This window comes from Hippopotamus amphibius, chromosome 3 (assembly GCF_030028045.1).
Source record: "Hippopotamus amphibius kiboko isolate mHipAmp2 chromosome 3, mHipAmp2.hap2, whole genome shotgun sequence".
NCBI classification, from domain to species: domain Eukaryota; kingdom Metazoa; phylum Chordata; class Mammalia; order Artiodactyla; family Hippopotamidae; genus Hippopotamus; species Hippopotamus amphibius.
The window spans coordinates 185,341,100-185,359,594 of NC_080188.1; the positions used below are offsets into that span (position 1 = coordinate 185,341,100).

The 18,495-nt window shown below is 35.9% G+C and overlaps 1 protein-coding gene across 9 annotated transcripts in view; it reads right to left on the reverse strand.

Annotated features, from left to right (window-relative positions):
* Positions 1 to 4,049: 4,049 nt before the first annotated feature.
* The window catches only part of KCTD3 (potassium channel tetramerization domain containing 3), a 67,524-nt gene continuing 53,078 nt past the window's right edge, over positions 4,050 to 18,495 (reverse strand). For 4 of the 9 annotated variants that reach the window (XM_057728295.1, XM_057728291.1, XM_057728294.1 and 1 more), the window contains 5 exons: positions 14,532 to 14,687; positions 10,572 to 10,668; positions 6,677 to 6,861; positions 6,461 to 6,599; positions 4,050 to 5,724 (listed from right to left, as the gene is read on the reverse strand). In XM_057728295.1, the coding sequence (XP_057584278.1) occupies positions 5,163 to 5,724; positions 6,461 to 6,599; positions 6,677 to 6,861; positions 10,572 to 10,668; positions 14,532 to 14,687 (1,139 nt within the window). In that variant the 3' untranslated portion in view covers positions 4,050 to 5,162. Of the gene's footprint in view, positions 5,725 to 6,460; positions 6,600 to 6,676; positions 6,862 to 10,571; positions 10,669 to 14,531; positions 14,688 to 18,495 lie in introns of those variants that run through there. The other 5 variants (XM_057728292.1, XM_057728297.1, XM_057728293.1 and 2 more) reach the window with 4 other exon arrangements.

Consider the following 18,495-nt stretch of genomic DNA (forward strand, 5'->3'; position numbering starts at 1 on the left):
ATAAAAATTAGGCCAGGTGGAATAATTCAGTGAGAAGGAATTATGTCATACATGAATAGTAGTTTATTTCCAATGCACAAATATCACGTGAATTAATCTAAAGATGGTTTGCTTAATAAATACTTAAATGTGAACCAAGTCTGATTTAATATATTTATAAAAAAATACTCAACAGCTCTGAGTTGCATTTACAGTTTACACATAAATAATGATAAAGGTGAGCCCATTTAAGAATATAGGATGTTCCGAATAACCTCTCAACCATCAGTGAATTAGATGAACTTTAGAATCAGCTGCAACACTTTTTTCAAAATATGAGTCCCAACCACCATAGATTCAAATTAGCAGGTAACCTCAGGTGACTCTGATATATAAGCCTGGATGAGAAAGCCAGGAAAAGACCATAGGCTATTCAAACAGATGTGGGTTCATGAGGTGGCTGAGTAGCTACAGGAACCTTGTGGTGGTTATTTATCCTCAGCGGGTCTCGGTGATTTCATTTTGAATGAGCATAACAATACCTATCCTGTTGATACAAAAATACTTGAGTGTTGATTTGAAGTAATTTCAAAATTACTGTAAAAATTATTCATTGTGAGAATTATAATTTTGTTGTTTTTCATCAATCACACAAAGTATACGCATATGTTCATTTCATTTTTTTTCCTCAATGTATTTGTGTTTTTTTGCAGTTTTTTCTTGTAGTTGATTTCTAATCTCATAATGTTGTGGTCAAAAAAGATACTTGATATGATTTCAATTTTATTAAATTTACCAAGGCTTGCTTTGTGGCCCAGCATGTGATCTATCTGGAGAATGCTCCATGTGCACTTGAAAGGAATGTGTATTCTGCTGCTTCTGGATGGAATATTCTATAAATATCAATTAAGTCCATCTGGTCTAATGCGTTCAAGGCCTGTGTTTCCTGCTGATTTTCTGTCTGGATGATCTGTCCATTTAGGTAAGTGGGATGTTCAAGTCCCCCAGTATTATTGTTATTGGATTTCTCCTTTTATGTCTGTTAACATTTGCCCTGTATATTGAAGGGCTCCTGTGTTGTGTGCATATATATTTACAATTGTTATATCTTCTTCTTGGAAGCATCCCTTGATCATTAAGTAGTGTCCTTTGTCTCTTGTAACAGTGTTTAACATCTATTTTGTCTGAGTATTGCTATTCCTGCTTTCTTCTAATTTCCATTTGCATGGAATACCTTTTTCCAACCTCTTGCTTTCAGTCTGTGTCTCTAGATCTGAAGTGGGTCTCTTGTAAACAGCATATATACAGGTCTTGTGTTTGTATTCATTTAGCCAGTCTATGTCTTTTGGTTGGAACATTTAATCCATTTACATTCAAGGTAATTTTCAATATGTGTATTCTTATTGTCACTTTATTGTTTTGGATTTATTTTTATAGGTCTTTTTCCTTCCTTTCCTCTTTTGTCCTCTTCTCTTGTGATTTAATGACTATCTTTAGTGTAGTGTTTAGATTCCCTTTCCTTTTCCATATGTATATTATGAGGTTTTGATATAGCAGTCTATACATATGTACATGATTACTTTAAGTTGCTGATCTCTATTTCAAATGCATTTCCAATATCCTGCACTTGTATTCACCTCCTCTCACCGTTACTGGCTTTGATGTCATGTCTGTGTGTGAGTGATTTCCTACCTTTACTGTTTCTCTTTACCAGTGAGCTTTCCCATTTTGTAATTTTCTTGTTTCTAGTTGTGGCCTTTTCTTTTCCACTTACAGAAGTTCCTTTAGCATTAGTTGTAAAGCTGGTTTGGTGGTGCTGAATTCTTTTACTTCTTGCTTGTCTGTAAAGCTTTTTATTTCTGTGTCAAATATGAACAAGAGCCTTGCTGGGTAGGGTATTCTTAGTTGTAGGTTTTTCCCTTTCATCACTTTAAATATATTGTGCCTTCTGGCTTGCAGTTTCCACTGAAAAATCAGTTGATAGTCTTACGGGGATTTCCTTGTATGTTATCTGTTGCTATTCCCTTGTTGCTTTTAATAATTTTTTTGTCTTTAATTTTTATCAGTTTGATTACTGTGTGTCTCAGGGTGTTCCTCTTTGGGTTTATCCTGTATGGCACTTTCTGTGCTGGATGACTGTTTCCTTTCCCATGTTAGGGAAGTTTTCAACTATTATCTCTTCAAATATTTCCTCGGGCCCTTTCTCTCCCTATTCTCTTTCTGGGACCCCTATAATGCAAATACTTGTGCATTTTTACTATTGTCCCAAAGGTCACTTAGACTGTCCTCTTTTCATTCTTTTTTCTTTATTCTGTTCCACGGCAGTGATTTCCACCATTCTGCCTTCCAGCTCACTTACCCATTCTTACGTCTCATTTATTCTGCTATCAATTCCTTCTAGTGTATTTTTCATTTCAGTTATTGTATTGGTCATCTGTTTGTTCTTTAGATTTTCTAGCTCTTTGTTAAATATTTCTTGTGTCTTCTTGGTCTGTGCCTCCATTCTTTTCTGGAGTTCTTGGATCATCTTTGTGATCATTACTCTGAACTCTTTCTCAGGTAGATTGGCTAGCTCCACTTCAGTCAGTTGTTCTTCAGGGTTTATCTTTTTACTTCATCTGGTACATATTCCTTTGTTGTCTCATTTTGTTTAAATTTCTATTGTATTTTTATGTAGTAGTAGCTTAGTTACATTTCTCTGTCTTGGAGAAGTGGCCCTCTGTAGGGGATGTCCTAAGTGTCCCAGCAGTATATGACCCTCTCGTCCTGAGAGCCAGGGACCACTTGGTCCCAGGGTAGGTTCCGATCTGTGCTGTTCTTCAGGCTGCAGGATTATAGTTTCCTTGCTTCTGGTGTCTGCTCCCTGGTGGGTGAGAATGGTGTAGAGATTTGTGCAGGCTTCCTGGTGGGAGGGGCTGCTGTCTCCCCACTGGTGGGTGGAGCTGAGACTTGGCCCTCTAGTGGGCTGAGCGATGTCAAGTGGTGTGTCTAGAAGTTGCTATGAGTGAAGAAGTCTTTAGGCACCCTGTCTGCTGACAGGTGGGATTGTTTCCCACCCTGGTGGTTATTTGGCCTGAGGTGTCCCAGCACTGGAGCTTATAGGCTATTGGATGGGGCAGGGTCTTGGTGCCTAGGACTCAAAATGTCTGACTCCACCCAGAGTTCAAACAGGTCTCCACTATACCTGCCACCAGCTTCTATGACACCATAGCCACGGCTGCCCTCCCTTCCCCAGGAGACCCTCCAAGACTAGCAGGTAGGTCTGACCCAGGTTCCTATGGAGTCACAGCTTTTGCCCTGGGACCTGGTGAGTGTGGGACCTTGTGTGCACCCTCCAAGAGTGGAGTCTCTGTCTCCTCCAGCCCTGTGGCGCTCCTGTGCTCAAGCCCCACAGGCCTTCAAAGCCAAATGCTCTGGAGGTGCCTCCTCCCAATGACTTGACCCCTAGGCTGGGGAGCCTGGAGTGGGGCGTGTGCAGATGGCTGTGGAGGTTTTTTCCCTTTTCGGTCTCAAAAACTCTATTAAGGTAATTATCCCTGCTATGCCTAAGTTTTTTCATTATAATCAGCTCAAGGTTGCAAGTTAAGTGCCAGAGTAGACTCCATTCCTGCTATAACATCAAGGGTCAAGCTCTTAAGTGAAAGAAAAAAAGACTGACTTGTAGTATAATGCAAATGTAGTACAGAATAATGGTATAATGAGTTGCCTTTTTACGAGATTTTACTATATGTCTTTAAAAAAAGAGACTCCAATGGCCGTTTTTTACTGTTGGAAAAGATTAGGTAAATAAAGTTTTCTTACTTGCCCACCCAACTTTTACATGAGTATGATAATAAAGAAGGGTATAAAAGATAATTACAATCCTTAGTAATACTGAAATTACACTTTGCCTAACATTTTTTGCTCATTGATAATACAAGTTTTCATACATATAAATTCCTCCCTCTCCCCTTATTATAGGAAAAAGTGAAGAGATGAACAAACTCACGTAGGTGAACTTTAAACAGGATAACTGTTGCTTAAATAACTGATAACACATAGTTTTAATCATTTTTATTTGACTTCATTGACAAATAAATACAAGAGAATGGCTGTGAAACCACTGGCAATATAGTAAACTTTAAAGAATTTATTTTGACTTGATCCACTTATATTTCTCAGAAGGGGAATATATACATTATTCACCAATAAATGCTTAATGCTTTAAATTTACAATTACCTCATTTGCAGAAACTTGGAAATCATTCCAATCAAATGGAGAAAAAATACAAAAATTATTTTGTTCTTATAATTCAAAATATATTTAAAATAAATTTCTACAGCAGCCAAAACCTTTAACCAAAAATTCAGAACTGCAGTCTCTTAAGCTTAACAAAATGGCCACATTCCAACTTAATTATCTTCATTAAAACAGGAAAAAAAATACAGTGACTCCTAAAAGGAGGCAGAGTAACAACTGGGTCAGTTTTCCTTTCTGGTCACTCAAAGCTGTCTTTATTTTTATTTCATCTGTTCAAACACAGACAATTGCTCCAACTTTAAAGAAAGTTTAAATTGACTTTCAACATTTAATACTGGTGATGCTTGCTAAGATTTCATGAGAATCAGAAAATGATCATAATTAAAATTATCCTAAAGGACTACACAGAGTAATCTGGTATTCAATAGTGTTTTTGAATTACATATTTTTTCACAAACATAGCACCTCATTAAATACCTGGTAAACCACTTTGCAATCACAATAAGGATTGGGAGATTAAGTTCCAAAGAGAATTATGTGATTCACTTAAGATAACATTGCAAGACAAATCTCAGGCATAATCAACATCAGGAATGCAGTCTGTTGGTTCCTACACTCCTAAGGAGATGCTCATCTATAACGGCACCATCTTACACTAAGACATGGTACTATGCTTCCAAAATCCATAGAGTAGATAAACATCGAAATGGACTCCTGTTTTACAAATGATCTATTAAATGTGCCTGTAAAGCTAAAAAAATTTTCCAAAAGATCAGAAAGAGATATGGTTATCTCCTTACCCCACATAATTCTGTCAAAAAGATACTAAATGAAGTCCAATCTTAATTTGTAAAATTTTTGGTGTAAAAGCTAATGTAATGAAATCCAGTAAAGTTTAACTCCCATCTAAATTAATGAAACAACTACTCACTTTGCTGAGTTTTCACAAGCTGTACTCCTGACCTGAAGAATCACTCTTTTTGTGCCGAGGAGAAGGAGTAGTCTTCGTAGGAGATGGGGACGCAGTACCAGGTGAGTCAGTTCCTCCATCAGAGGTACTTGGTGATGATGCCAGGTGGGGGACTTTCTTTCTTCCAAGGAATCCTCCTCCTTCAAATCCTCCTTTCTTCCGTAACTCCACTTTATTTTCATTTTCATCTTCTGATGACCTTTTCTTGGATTCTAGAAAACCTTCAGCTATTTTATGCACCTCCACTCCACTATCTGATTCTCTCAAACTTTTAACTTCTGTTCCAGGAGACTTTCTCTCAGATAGATTACATTCCCCTGTTGCACGCTTTACTTCAGCTTGTATTGGACCCAAGTTACCATTTTCAGGGACAGCTCTTTCTATGTTTCTGTTCAAGTTCACAGTCTGGAAGTCCCTGTAACTGTGAAAGCTCTCAGTCCTCCTTGCTCTTGCTAACAAAGGACTTTCTCTGTAAGGCCTCATGGAACCGTAAGTAGCTGCTTCATGGATGGTTTCATGGTGCTGGAGCTGAAGACTGAAATACAGTTTTTAAAAATTACAGCTCACATTTCTTTCTGGGATTTTTCAGGGGCACATCTCATTAATTAAACTACCAGTTAAAACATTATAAATTTCGTAAGGAGTACTATATCCTTATATATATAATAAAAATATATTTTAAGCACTCTATATATACTCTGTGTGTGTGTACAAAATTAACAGTGCAAATAATACACCACAAATATCTGCAATGAAGCTAGATTTTTGAATAGATGAAAAAAGCTGGGGGAAAACACCTTTAAAACCAATGTGGAACCAATACAGTTTTAGTATTTGGCCCTTAGTTCAGATTTTGGAATTTTTAAAAAATATGTTTAACTATACTATGTCGTATTAAAAGTACATAATGCCTAAGTATAAGATTAGACAAGATACTGTAATCATTTTAATATGTCCCTGGGCATTAGGAACAACAGTTCCTAACCATCTCAGAAGACGTGATTTTTCTAATTTCCTTTGAATTCTTAATCACATGATAGGAATCCAAACTGGCAGAAATTCACAAAGTAAGTTAAAGGGCAAAAAATGTTTTTCTATGAAAAGAAACATGCATATAGATGAGAAATATAATAAAAAAATTTAAGAATTGAATAGCAACATAAAGTATGAATTTGAAATGTACTTTGAAAAATTTTGGCTTTAAATAACTATGTGATTACAATACCTCAGCGAGTTTTCCCAAAAGCAATCAATTCAATTCTTTAACCTACCTAGAATTTGATTCGCGAAGACGGCTATGCTGAACCACAGAAGTTGCTGGACTGATATTAGGAGTAGCACAGCGAGATGTGCTCAGATCACACTGATCCAGTAATTTGAGTAGCTCTTCTTCAGTCGGACCACCTACATCTTACGAAAACATACATCACTGTAATCACATGTCAAAAGCCTACCCTGTGACAAACACCTTTCCATACGAAACCTACCCTTATCCTCACTTTTGTTAACCATGTCCATGGCAGTGGTCAGATCCCACATCTGAATGCTGCCGTTTGTGTGGCCTGTGAACAAGTAGCGCCTTGGCCTTGAGCCCATCCTACTGGAGCCCTCACATTCTCTCACTGTAAATGAGGATATTGTAGTACAGTCAACAGCTTGGATCTCACAGATTCTGCAAAAGATATTGTACAGTTGTCAACAATGAGGAACAAATCACAATTCATAATTCAGATTTTTAAACTAATTGCCTCTTTGCAAAGTTATAGTGGACTATTTCACATACATAAAACAGATTTAAAGGAGTCAAAGAAAGTCAACAGGAATAAAATTCAAGCCTTGTATTCTTCAATACATTAATATCTTCTTTTTCAAAGCATTTTTATAGCTATTTTCATCGACTTTTTCCATAAAAGAATCCGACAAAGAACAATTATTCACATTTGACAAATGAGGAGATCAAGAAATAATGTCAGCAGATGATGTCCCAAAGTCATAGAAGGGTTAACAGAATTGTACTTGCTTGAAGCATTTATCCCAGCCTACTTCACAACAAAGTTGGGGAGACTTATTTAAAAAAGAAAAAATTTAAGAACAATTAGTGCCAGGCAATTCAAGGTCAAAAAAATAAAGGAGGAAGAAGAAACACAAGTCATACGAATGTGAGAAGCATAGGAACAGAATATGAAGCTTAGCTGAGCTTCCCAGGAGGCAGGGAAAAGGAGGGTACAGGGTAAGGGGGGCATTAATTCCTGCAATGCCCACCTATAGTGCAGAGGCTATCCCAGTCTCATTCCCAACCAAAAGGGGAAACCTTTTAATATTTCACCACTGAGTATGAGGTTCGCTACAATTATTTTGCAGATACTATTTATCAGATTAAAGAATTTGTCCTTTATTAAGTGCTAGGACTCTTTTTTAAAAATCATAAATGGTTGTTGAACTGTCAAATGTTTTTTCTGTGTTTATCAAGATGATCAATTTTCTATTTTTGTTAATATAACGAATTATTTATTTTTCAATAATATCTGTGAAATGACAAAATATTTTTTAAAATCTAGATTCCTGTTTCTGCTTAAAATAACTACAGTCAGCCCTGCATGATGTGGAACCCATAGATACAGAGGGCTGACTCTACTACACCAGTTTAATAAGGGACTTGAGTATCAGGGGATTTTGGTATCCACCTGCATGGGGAGAGGTCTTGGATACAGATGGCCCACTGTAAATAAAGAAAACAGTTGGACAGCCACATGCAAATCAATGAAGTTGAATCACACCTTCACATCATACACAAAAATAAACTCAAAATGGCTTGAAGACTTAAAAATAAGACAAGATACCATCAAATTACTAGAAGAGAACACAGGCAAAGCATTCTCTAGCATAAATCGTACCAATGTCTTCTGAGGTCAGTCTCCCAAGGCAACAAATAAAAGCAAAAATAAATAGAATCTAATCAAACAGGTTTTGTACAGCAAAGGGAAACCATAATCAAAACAAAAAAACAACCTACAGACTTGGAGAAAATATTTGCAAATGATGTGACCAACAAGGGCTTAATTTCCAAAATATACAAACAGCTCATACAATTCAATAACAAAAAAATAACCCAATCAAAAAATGGGCAGAATACTGAAAAGGGAACCCTCCTACGCCATTGGCGGGAATGTAAATTGGTACAGCCACTACAGAGAACAGTATGGAGGTTCCTTAAACTATGTAAAAATAGAGTTGCCATATGCTCCAGAAATCCCACTCCAGAAATTCCACTCCAGGCATATATCCAGACAAAACTCTATAATTTGAAGATACATGCACCCCTATGTTCACAGCATCACTATTTACAATAGCCAAGATATGGAAGCAACCTAAATGTCCACTGACAGATAAATGTCCATTGACAGATGAATGGGAAAAAAAGATACATATATACAATGGAATACTACTCAGCCATAAAAAAAATGAAATTATGCCATTTGTAGCAACACTGATGGACCTAGAGATTACCATATTAAGTAAATCAAAGACGTATCATATGATATCACTTTTATGTGGAATCTAAAATAGGACACAAATGAACTTATTTATGAACTAGGAACAGACTTGTGGTTGCCAAGGGGGAGGAAGGATGAATTGGGAGTGTGGAGTTAGCAGATGCAAACTATTATACATATAGAATGGATAAACAAGGCCCTACTGTATAGCATAGGGAACTATATTCAATATCCTGTGACAAACCACAGTGGAAAAGAATATGAAAAAGACTGTGTGTGTGTGTATATATGAAACTGAATCACTCTGCTGTACAGCAGAAATAAATACAACATTGTAAATCAACCATACTTCAATAAAACAAATTAAAAAAAAATAAGCCTAAGTGCATGAAAACAAACATGATTTGGCTGTTTTAATTTTTCCTATGGGATAGATTCCTTAGAATTAATTCTTCCTTTAAAAGTTTTTACAATTTTTTTTCCCTGCCCACTTATAAAACTCTTTCATTTCACTTCTATTAAGAACCTGAACTGTCTTTAAATAAAAAGCTTTGCTTCACATTAGCTTCACAAAGGTCTGACTTCCTATTTAATTTTACAAAGTAATTTGTAAAATTAGTTTTTTTTTTGGAGAAGAGGGGAATAAAGCCTAAGGGCCTGGATTTTAGTGAGAGAAAAAATTTCCAACCTGGTTCCTTGGCTTATTATCTTTACAACTGTAGCTTCTCCTCTGGAATCATAAACTTAAGAAGTATAAGACTTGTTTTATCATGCAGAAATTGTAGTTGACTACAACACTCTGCTAACGTTTGAAGTAACAATAATACTTAGGAACAGAACAACACTAGCGAGGACATGAGCACTGAAGAAGAATATGAAAGAATACACTGTTAGAGGATGCTGTTGTAACAGCAGCTTTAAAGCACATTTGGCAGCTTCTTCACCTAATATGCACACCAACACTAACTCAGTGACGCACTTCTCAAGATAAATTTGGTCTCTAACTTCATTGTAGTTCCTAATATATTTTCTTTAAAAAAAACCTTAAAAACCTAATAAATGATTTAGAACAAAAAAATCATTTTCTGTAATCAATTCATTTAACAACTGCTGATGACTATATACAGTGAACTTTGATAGAAAATTTATCACCTCAAAGACTACTCATTAAAATATTAAGAAATTGGTGACTACATGCTGAAGCAAGGATAATGGATAAATTATTTACAATATCACTAGCATTATTAACATTAATATGAAAATTTGTAACCTACTTAATAACTACTATTAGAAATTTTACTTTTTTCACTTTCTTGACATGCAAAAAATTTTGTTTTTAAAGAGGAAAAATGTTACAGCTCAATATGTTTGAGGCTATAAATAATTTTAAAAGAAGTAAAATTTTAGTTAAATGAAAAAGAAAGAGGAAACTAACTCTTATTGAGCATCAATTATAGTCAGGGACTATGCAAGGTACTTTGCATGTTTTTCACTCAATGAAATCTTGTCAAGGTAGTTGAACTTTATAAAGAAACTGAGGCTTATGGAAACAAAGTAACAAGTTGAATTTACAAAGCTAATAAGAGGAAGTGCCAGAATTAGAATTTAACTTGTTTACCACTGAATTCACTGTATATTTGTTCTACCATCATATCACTAGTCTCTCCTAACTGTCCACAGCATTTTAGTGAAAATCGTAAGTAGACTCTAGAGAATAAGCTAAGTATACTGGCTAAATTTTAAGTTAAAACGACCACCAGATAAAGAATAGACTTCTCTCTCAAAGATCTGTTTCTGGTAGCACTCTTTTATCAGCATCAAATGACTTAACATGTTTTGCAAGACAAATATGACTTCTGGATATAACATCTTTACAGTAAAGTGTTACCTTTTCCCAGTAGATGAAAGTCTTACAAACAGTTTGTTAGTGATGGGTACAACTTTCTGGATGAAGACCTGCTGATCATCTCGCTCTCCAAAAGGCCCTTGGGTCAGAAAAAAGAAAATATCAAACGTTAATTAAAATTTAATTGGTTTCATATGGACACCAAGTGGGGAAAGCTGGGGAGGGGGGAGGGGATGAACTGGGAGATTGGGGTTGCCATATATGCATACTACTACTAAGAAAAAAATTATCAAATTGTACACTTTAAATATATGCAGTTTACTGTATGTCCATTGTATCTCAATAAAAGTTCTTAAAGAAAAAAAAATTTAATTGGTTTCATTTAACAAAAGGAAAAAGGAACATTAATTCTGAAAGAAAAAAAAAATTTTTTCATGCCTGTCAGTGTAGTATTGCATTCCATGTCAAAATCAGACACAAAACGCAACACTAAAAGTACTTCATCTTGCATCAAAAATTTTTTTAAAAATACGTAACATTTCAAAACTTATATTTTATGCACTAAGGCTGTGAAAACTGAAGGCAATAATTTGCTTGACACTCTACAGTAAGAGTACTAGAAGGAGACCTGTTAAAACATAAGCTCTACATTTACTATCTTTCCGAATGTGCTCAGTTTCTTGTCACTTCAAGAAAGGGATGTATAAATGAAGTTACATGTATTGATTTTAGTTTTTTTGAAAATTTAACATTCAAAATCTTAAAAAATAAAGTACAACTTTATTAAATAGAATTTAATTAATCAGAGCCTGTTGTACCCTGCAAGGATTTCAATCTAAGACGTAAATTCAATTATTTTTACTTTATTGTACTTGGCAAGGCAGGTAAATGGCTCATACGTTTTAGAAAGAATCTTAACAATATAAAGTGTTTTTATGCAAAACTTACACAAAATTTTAATAACTCTTTTCCCATCATATTCATTAGCTAAATATCAACTCATTATTCACAAAAAGTATGTGATGTAAACACTTTTAAAGACAGTATATCCCAAGTTATTTTATGTGACTCATACCTAATTAATAAACAGAAAAACATTCTTATTAGTCAGCAAACACTTATGCTTATTACTGTGTGCTACAGGGCATGCTTTACAAATCACTCACTTAATCATCGTAACAACCACATAAAGGATGCACTATTATCATCTCCATTTTACAAATGAGAAAAGTAAGGCACCAAGAGATTAGTTAAGCAAAGATCTCTTAGGTTCTACTTGATGGAACTGGATCCGAACCCAAGCTGTCTGGCTTTTCACTAAGCTATGCAGTTGCCCAATTCCTGGACAACTCTCTGAAGTCTAATTCTATTGAAATGAAAACAGTCCTCACTCAATAACCCATAAACAAAGTCAAAATATTGATGACAGTTAAAATAACTAGGAATGAGGACTATAGGAATATATCTTCCCTCCCCGTCAAACTTTATTACCAATGTGAGATTCTCACATAACTTCATACCTTAAGTAATTATCCACACCTCCCCTCTTATAGTTTCTCCAACACCTTTGCCCAAATTAGCACCTTTCCTTCAGAGTGCATTAAAAAAAAAAATCCTCACATCTCTGCTATCTTCAATGGGGGAGAAAGGGAGAGGACTCAAAAATATGATTTCTGAATGCCCTCGCCTTCTAACTAGTTCCATTACGTCTTTCTTTCACAGCTTCCAATATCCATTACTCCATTACCCACTGTAATCTAGACTCGACCCCTACCACCCCCACTGAAACTGGACTTCCTATACTGTTCCACTAGTCTATATGTCTACCTCTTAGGATATTTTTTTTAAACAAAAGTATAAAGAGAAAAGAAAAAACATCTCCCTGTCCCTTTTAAACATTTTACATGACTCTCAAGTAATTTACAGGGCTGCTTCTATCTTTTATTCACATTACACATGTGCTCCCTGATCTGACACCTGCCAATCTACCAGTCTCATGTCCTACTTTTCTCAGCCACATAACAATTAACGACATTCTTGACATTTGCCAAACCTGCCAGGTTCTCTTGGCCTCTAGCCTTTTAACATGCTGTTTTCCCTTCCAGGAATGTCCTTGTCTGAGAACCTTCCACACCTTCATGTCTCAGTTCAAACTCCTGCCACAACCCCACCACCCCTGGTCCCCACCACTTCTCTCAGTTCAAATATTAAGACCTCTGTGAAGTGCTCTGTCTGGACAGCAGTTTCTGTTAAAGTTAAGTGGGGATAATATCTACCTCATAAAATTGTCAAAAAGATTAAATGCAACTGTATGTTACAACACCTAGCACAGAGCCTAGCACTCTCTCCTCTGGGGGCTTTCTGTCCTTTGCACTTGAGCAGTGTGCACAATGCAATTGTTTGCTTTTTATTCCCACTGCTCACCATAGTGTAAGTTGATGTTCACTGCAATTTTTTAGATTTCTAATGACTGGAGCAAAAGTACTCAAATATCTGTTGATGCTGCACCTTTAACTTACACAATGCTGTATGTAACTTATACAATATTATATGTCAATTACACCGCAATAAAGCTTGAAAAAAAATTTGTTGTCGAAATAAAACTGTACACTTTCAGTGCCTATCATCACACTGGGAACTGGGATCACAGGGCAGTTGTTAAAAGTGACAACACTGAGAGGTTCTCTTTCTAAAAATACTAAGACTGTGGTAGTACAATTCTCATAAGGAGCTTAAATTTTTTAAAGATAACTATTTTGAAATCTTTACTGTGGGAACAAATATTCCCAATGGACATACATTTAACAGTTTAATACATAACAATTGTAATGTACTCATTTTTCATCAGTGCTATAATTTCTGCTCATAAAAGATGATCTAAAAGGTACATTAGGTAACCAACAGGTCCTAGAGAACTTTTAAAAATATGGTGGGTATAATGCACACACAGTACAGATTTTTTCAAGTGGATCCTTGGGGAAAATGATCTATCTCCATGAAAACTCTGTGTTTGTGTGTACGCATGGTGTTTATGGTGTACGGAGAAACTGATTTGCTGCAACTAACTTTATATACCTTATGCTGAAATCAGTAGAGACATCCTCCACTGTTTCCTAATAGATGCCCATCAAAACCACTCAGTATGTAACAACACCAGCCCTTTTCCAGATTAAAAGGTATTTTCAGGTTAATTATTAGCAACGAAGGAAAAAAGGAATTTCAAGTTTCAAATGTGTACCACCACCATGGCTTTTAACTATAAACAAAAGTGGTTAGCATCTGGAGATAATGTCACTTAAATCAGGAAATGCTAGTAAGATGAAAAATTTGCTCTCAACTTTTTAAACAATGGAAAATGATACTATAATACAGATTTTCCTCGACTTATGATGGGGTTATGTCCTGATAAAGCCCTCCTAAATGGAAAATATCCTAAGTCATATATGTATTTAATGCACCTAACATACCAAACATCATAGCTTAGCCTAGCCTACTTCAAATGTGCTCAGAACACTCACATTAGCCTAGAGTTGGGCAAAATCAGCCTATTTTATAATAAAATATTGTATCTCTCATGTAATTTATTGAATACTGAAGGTGAAAAAGAGAATGGCTATGTGGGTACAGACTGACTCTAAGCATATCACTTGTTTACCCTCGTGGTCGTGCGGCTGACCGGAAGTGCAGCCTGCTGTCACTGCCCCGCATCACAAGAGAATACAGTGTAGCATATCCCTAGCCCAAGAAAAGTCCAAAAGTCAAAGTCCTATTTCTATTAAATGCATATCACTTTTGTACCATCATAAAGTCAAAAAAATTGTATAATTTTGTGACTTTATAGAACTTAACCAGAAAAACACACTAAACTTGTTTTAAATGAGTTTCAAAGTGAAAATGAAAAACTTTATGTAAAGCTCCTCTTTAGGTTTCTACTACAGATGATACCCTTCTTCAGCATTGCCTACACAGTACTTGAAAATGCCCCAGAATGATCTAGCCCACCTATGTCATTTCCTGAGGAATAGCTTCCATGGCTTTCTGTCTCCTCCAGAGACAGTATCTTGAACGATGCTAGAGGAGTAGAACCCGGCTGAGTAGAGATCATTCCTCTGAATCGTGTTACCGTCCATGTCCGGACATGATTATTATCTGCACAGACTAGGAGAGAAAGAGAACACACAGAAGTTGTTAAATATAGATTATGAGAGCACCAACAAAATCACTTTTATAAACACATTTTAACTTTTTTCACAATGATCTACAGTAAATAGATCATAGCACATTCTGAGTGGCAAATAACCGATCTTAAAATTGTATTTAATTTGTATCTGGCCAACAAAAATGAGATATTTGAATATGGTTTACCTTGCTGCAAGGTAAACTGATATAAGGTATATAACTAAATCTATGGATCCTTATAAAAGTAGCCTGTAGGGTACAAATTTAGAAAAGGTTAAAAAAAAAAGTGTATGTAAGAGAAAATGCTGAATATTTTTCTGTTCTGTGGCTAAACTACATTGTAAACAAGTTGGCTAGTTTATTTTCTCCAACCATATAAACTGTTTCTGCTTATGTTACTCAAATATTAAACAACCAACATCAGGAGCTAGTGAAAATTTACTGGCACAAATGACATTTGTCAAGAAGCTTACAGGAACCAGTTATTTATTGGTCATTCATAGTTACATCAAGGAAAATTAAGATTTCAATACTAAAGCTGAGAATTATTTTTATATGAGTCTGCATTTAAGAAACATATTCCAATTAGCTTAATTTATTTCTCATGGTAACAATATTAAGTGCGTATATACTGAGATATCTCCTAACAAGTAGTCTATTTCTGTTGTTTTTATCTGAATAGATACTTCACTAACAAATATAAACCAAAAAATCATATCATTAATGTAAGAAGTGTACTTTTGTACAGTTGTGGCATGCCTTAATAAAAATTTTACTGATTTGCCATTTACTGTGAACTCATCAGTATATACTAGGAAAGTATCTAAAATTTCTTACATGCATACAACATGCCCTACTGGATAAAATGTCACAGTTGCATATTTTAAACAAAACTTTAGAAATTTAATTTTGGCAAACAGCAATAAGAAAAAAAGTGTACATATGTTACTTATACAACAAAATTCTCAATTCTCAGGATGCTAGTTTTCTGGTGAAAAAGAAGACGTTTAGTTCTAGGCTATTTAATCAGCTTCATGGGAAATAATTTCCTGATTTCATTATTAAGTTTACTAGGATTCAGAAAAAAAAAATACTCTTAGCTGACTCAAAAATGCAATTATGTAATTTGGTAGTATTAATCATTAACATTTTTATTTAAGACATTAAAACTAACACTATGGGGAAAACAATGTCATTACATATATGTTCATATTCACCAGGTGGCAGAATAACACAACTGAGCATATACAAAATATTCCAGATTTTTGGCTGAACTGGATATTTTTCTTAACAAACTTGTTTAAATTTCAAACCCACATGAAATACTTGTGTTAAAATGCAAATTTAAGTAGTTCTTTGACATCACATCTAACAATAACATCATTACCATCACAAGAATATCAACTGCCATTTAAACATCAAAACAATCTTGCAAAGAAACAGTCTATTTTCTCACAGGATCAAATTATCTCATTTTGTACAACATTTATTCACAAGAACTATGCTCAGTGCTGAGAACAGGGTGGAGCACAAGAGTTTCTGCTGCTGTAGACTGTAGAAACTTATATTCTAGAAGCAGGAAAGAGATGATAAACAAGAAACAGTGAGAAGTCTGTGAAGAAAACAAATCGAGACACTGATTGCAAAAAGTGACTGCTGGAGAAGAGGGTTGGCTACTCTAGACAGGGTGGCCAAGGAGGCCTCACTGAGGAGGTGTTTGAAATGGGACCTGAATGACTAGGAGAGGCAGCCAAATATCTAGCAAACAACATTTCAAATGAAAAGAACAAGTGCAAATGTTCTAAGGCATTTTTAAGAAATAGAAAAGCCAACGAGTTAGGGTATCGTGAGCAGTAAGAAAAGTGACGTGAGGCAGGGAGAAGAGATCTGAAAGGTAAGCAAGATCCAGAACAGGAAAAGCCATATGAATGTTTATTCTATGAGGGTGAGTCAAAAATTATTCACACTCCAGTTATATTAAAATTTCTGTTGACCTCGCTTTCCATTCATGGCTACTGTCTCCCTAGTCACTGCTGTGCAGGTGTGATGTTACATCAGTTCATTTGTAACTGCGGTGTGAGCAAAAATGGATGCCCCACTTGAGATTTGCATGAAAGAAGAGCAGCGTGCAGTGCTTCGTTTTTGCTGGTCTGAGGCTGTACCTGGTGCTGCTGTTTATCGAAGACTGTGTGCAGTATGGAGACAGTGTTTTGTTGCGAAGAAGTATGTATGAGTGGATAGAGAAGTTCAAGGAAGGTCACACAAGTGTTAGCCATCAAAAAGGAGCCAGATGCCCTCCATGACAACATTGAGTGTACACACGAAATGATTCTGTCGAATAGATGAGTGACAGTGGATTATGTGGCAAATCATTTGCAAACAAGCCATTGCTCTATGAAATAATCCACGACAGACTTAGGATTCGAAAAGTTTGTGCTGAAGCCTAAACTTCAGATTAAACGCAGAGGACTGCTACCCAAGGGTGTTGTGATCTTGCATGACAATGCACGTCCACACACTTCTGCCCACACTGTCGACACTCTGCAAAAACTTTGTTTTGAGGTGCTAAAGCAACCACTCAAAGAGTCCTGATCTTGCTCCATCGGACTTTCACCTGTTTGGTCCCCTGAAAGCAGCCCTATGAGGACGAAGATTCACTTCTGCTGAAGTAAAGACAGCAGTGCAGTTGTGGCTTGCAGCTCAGCCTAAAACATTTTTTAATAAGGGAATATGAAAACTTGTTGCCAGATGGACAACGTGTATTGAAAAGCAAGAAGATTATGTTGGAAAATGATGTATTTGTCTTTTCTAGAAGTTAGTTAAATTCTACAGCCAGAGTGCAGATAATTTTTGACTCACCCTCGTACATACAATAGGAAGCCCATGGGAATCAGATCTGGTTTGCATTTCCAAAGATATTTCTGGCTGCAGTATGGAATATGTACTGTAGAGAGAAAGACAGAAACAGGGACAGAACAGAGAAGCTCAATAATCTAGGGGAGAAATGCTGATCTGCGCTAAGGGGTTGACAGCAATGGACACAAAGTGAAGTAATCAGACTTGTGATGTATGTTGAAGCAAAGAAACAGGACTTACTGATGTACTACATGTATGTGGGGTGGGGGGTGGGCAGTGACAGAAAGGGAGGAATCAAGTGTGAGTCCTAGGTTTTCAGCTTGAATAAATGAGTAGTGATACTATGTACTAAGATGGCTTTTGAGAGAGAAATCAAAAGTACTGTTTTATCTAGGTTGACTTAGAGATGCCTATTAAACATACAACAAAATACAAAGGACAAGCACTGGATGTACAAGTTTAGAACTCTGTGAATGGTCACAGGTGAGGGAAAGTCTGGGAGGCACTGGCAGGTAGATGATAATATTCAAATCACCAGGAAAAGCACTGACAAAGAAGAATGGAGACCCTAGGAAGAGACGTGCGGCCGTCCAACACTCAGTGACTGGGCAAGAGAGGCCCGGCCACACAGAGAGAGTCCTCAGTGAGGCAGACACTGGATGAGTACTGCTCCATGAAAGATTAAAGAAGAGATTGTTTCAGGAAGGCCTGATTACATCCAAAACAGTGATACAAGGTATTTCAGCTCCGTTTTGTCTTTGATTAGTAAAAGATGCATCACCTTTTTCTATTAGGTAGTTTTCATATAAAGGAAGTTGATACATGAAAATGATGTTTATAAAAATTTAAGTTAGGCAGGAAATGATCTACAAAAGATTTAATGCAAGATTGTTTTAAAAAAGCAAACTCTGATAAACCTGACTCACAATTC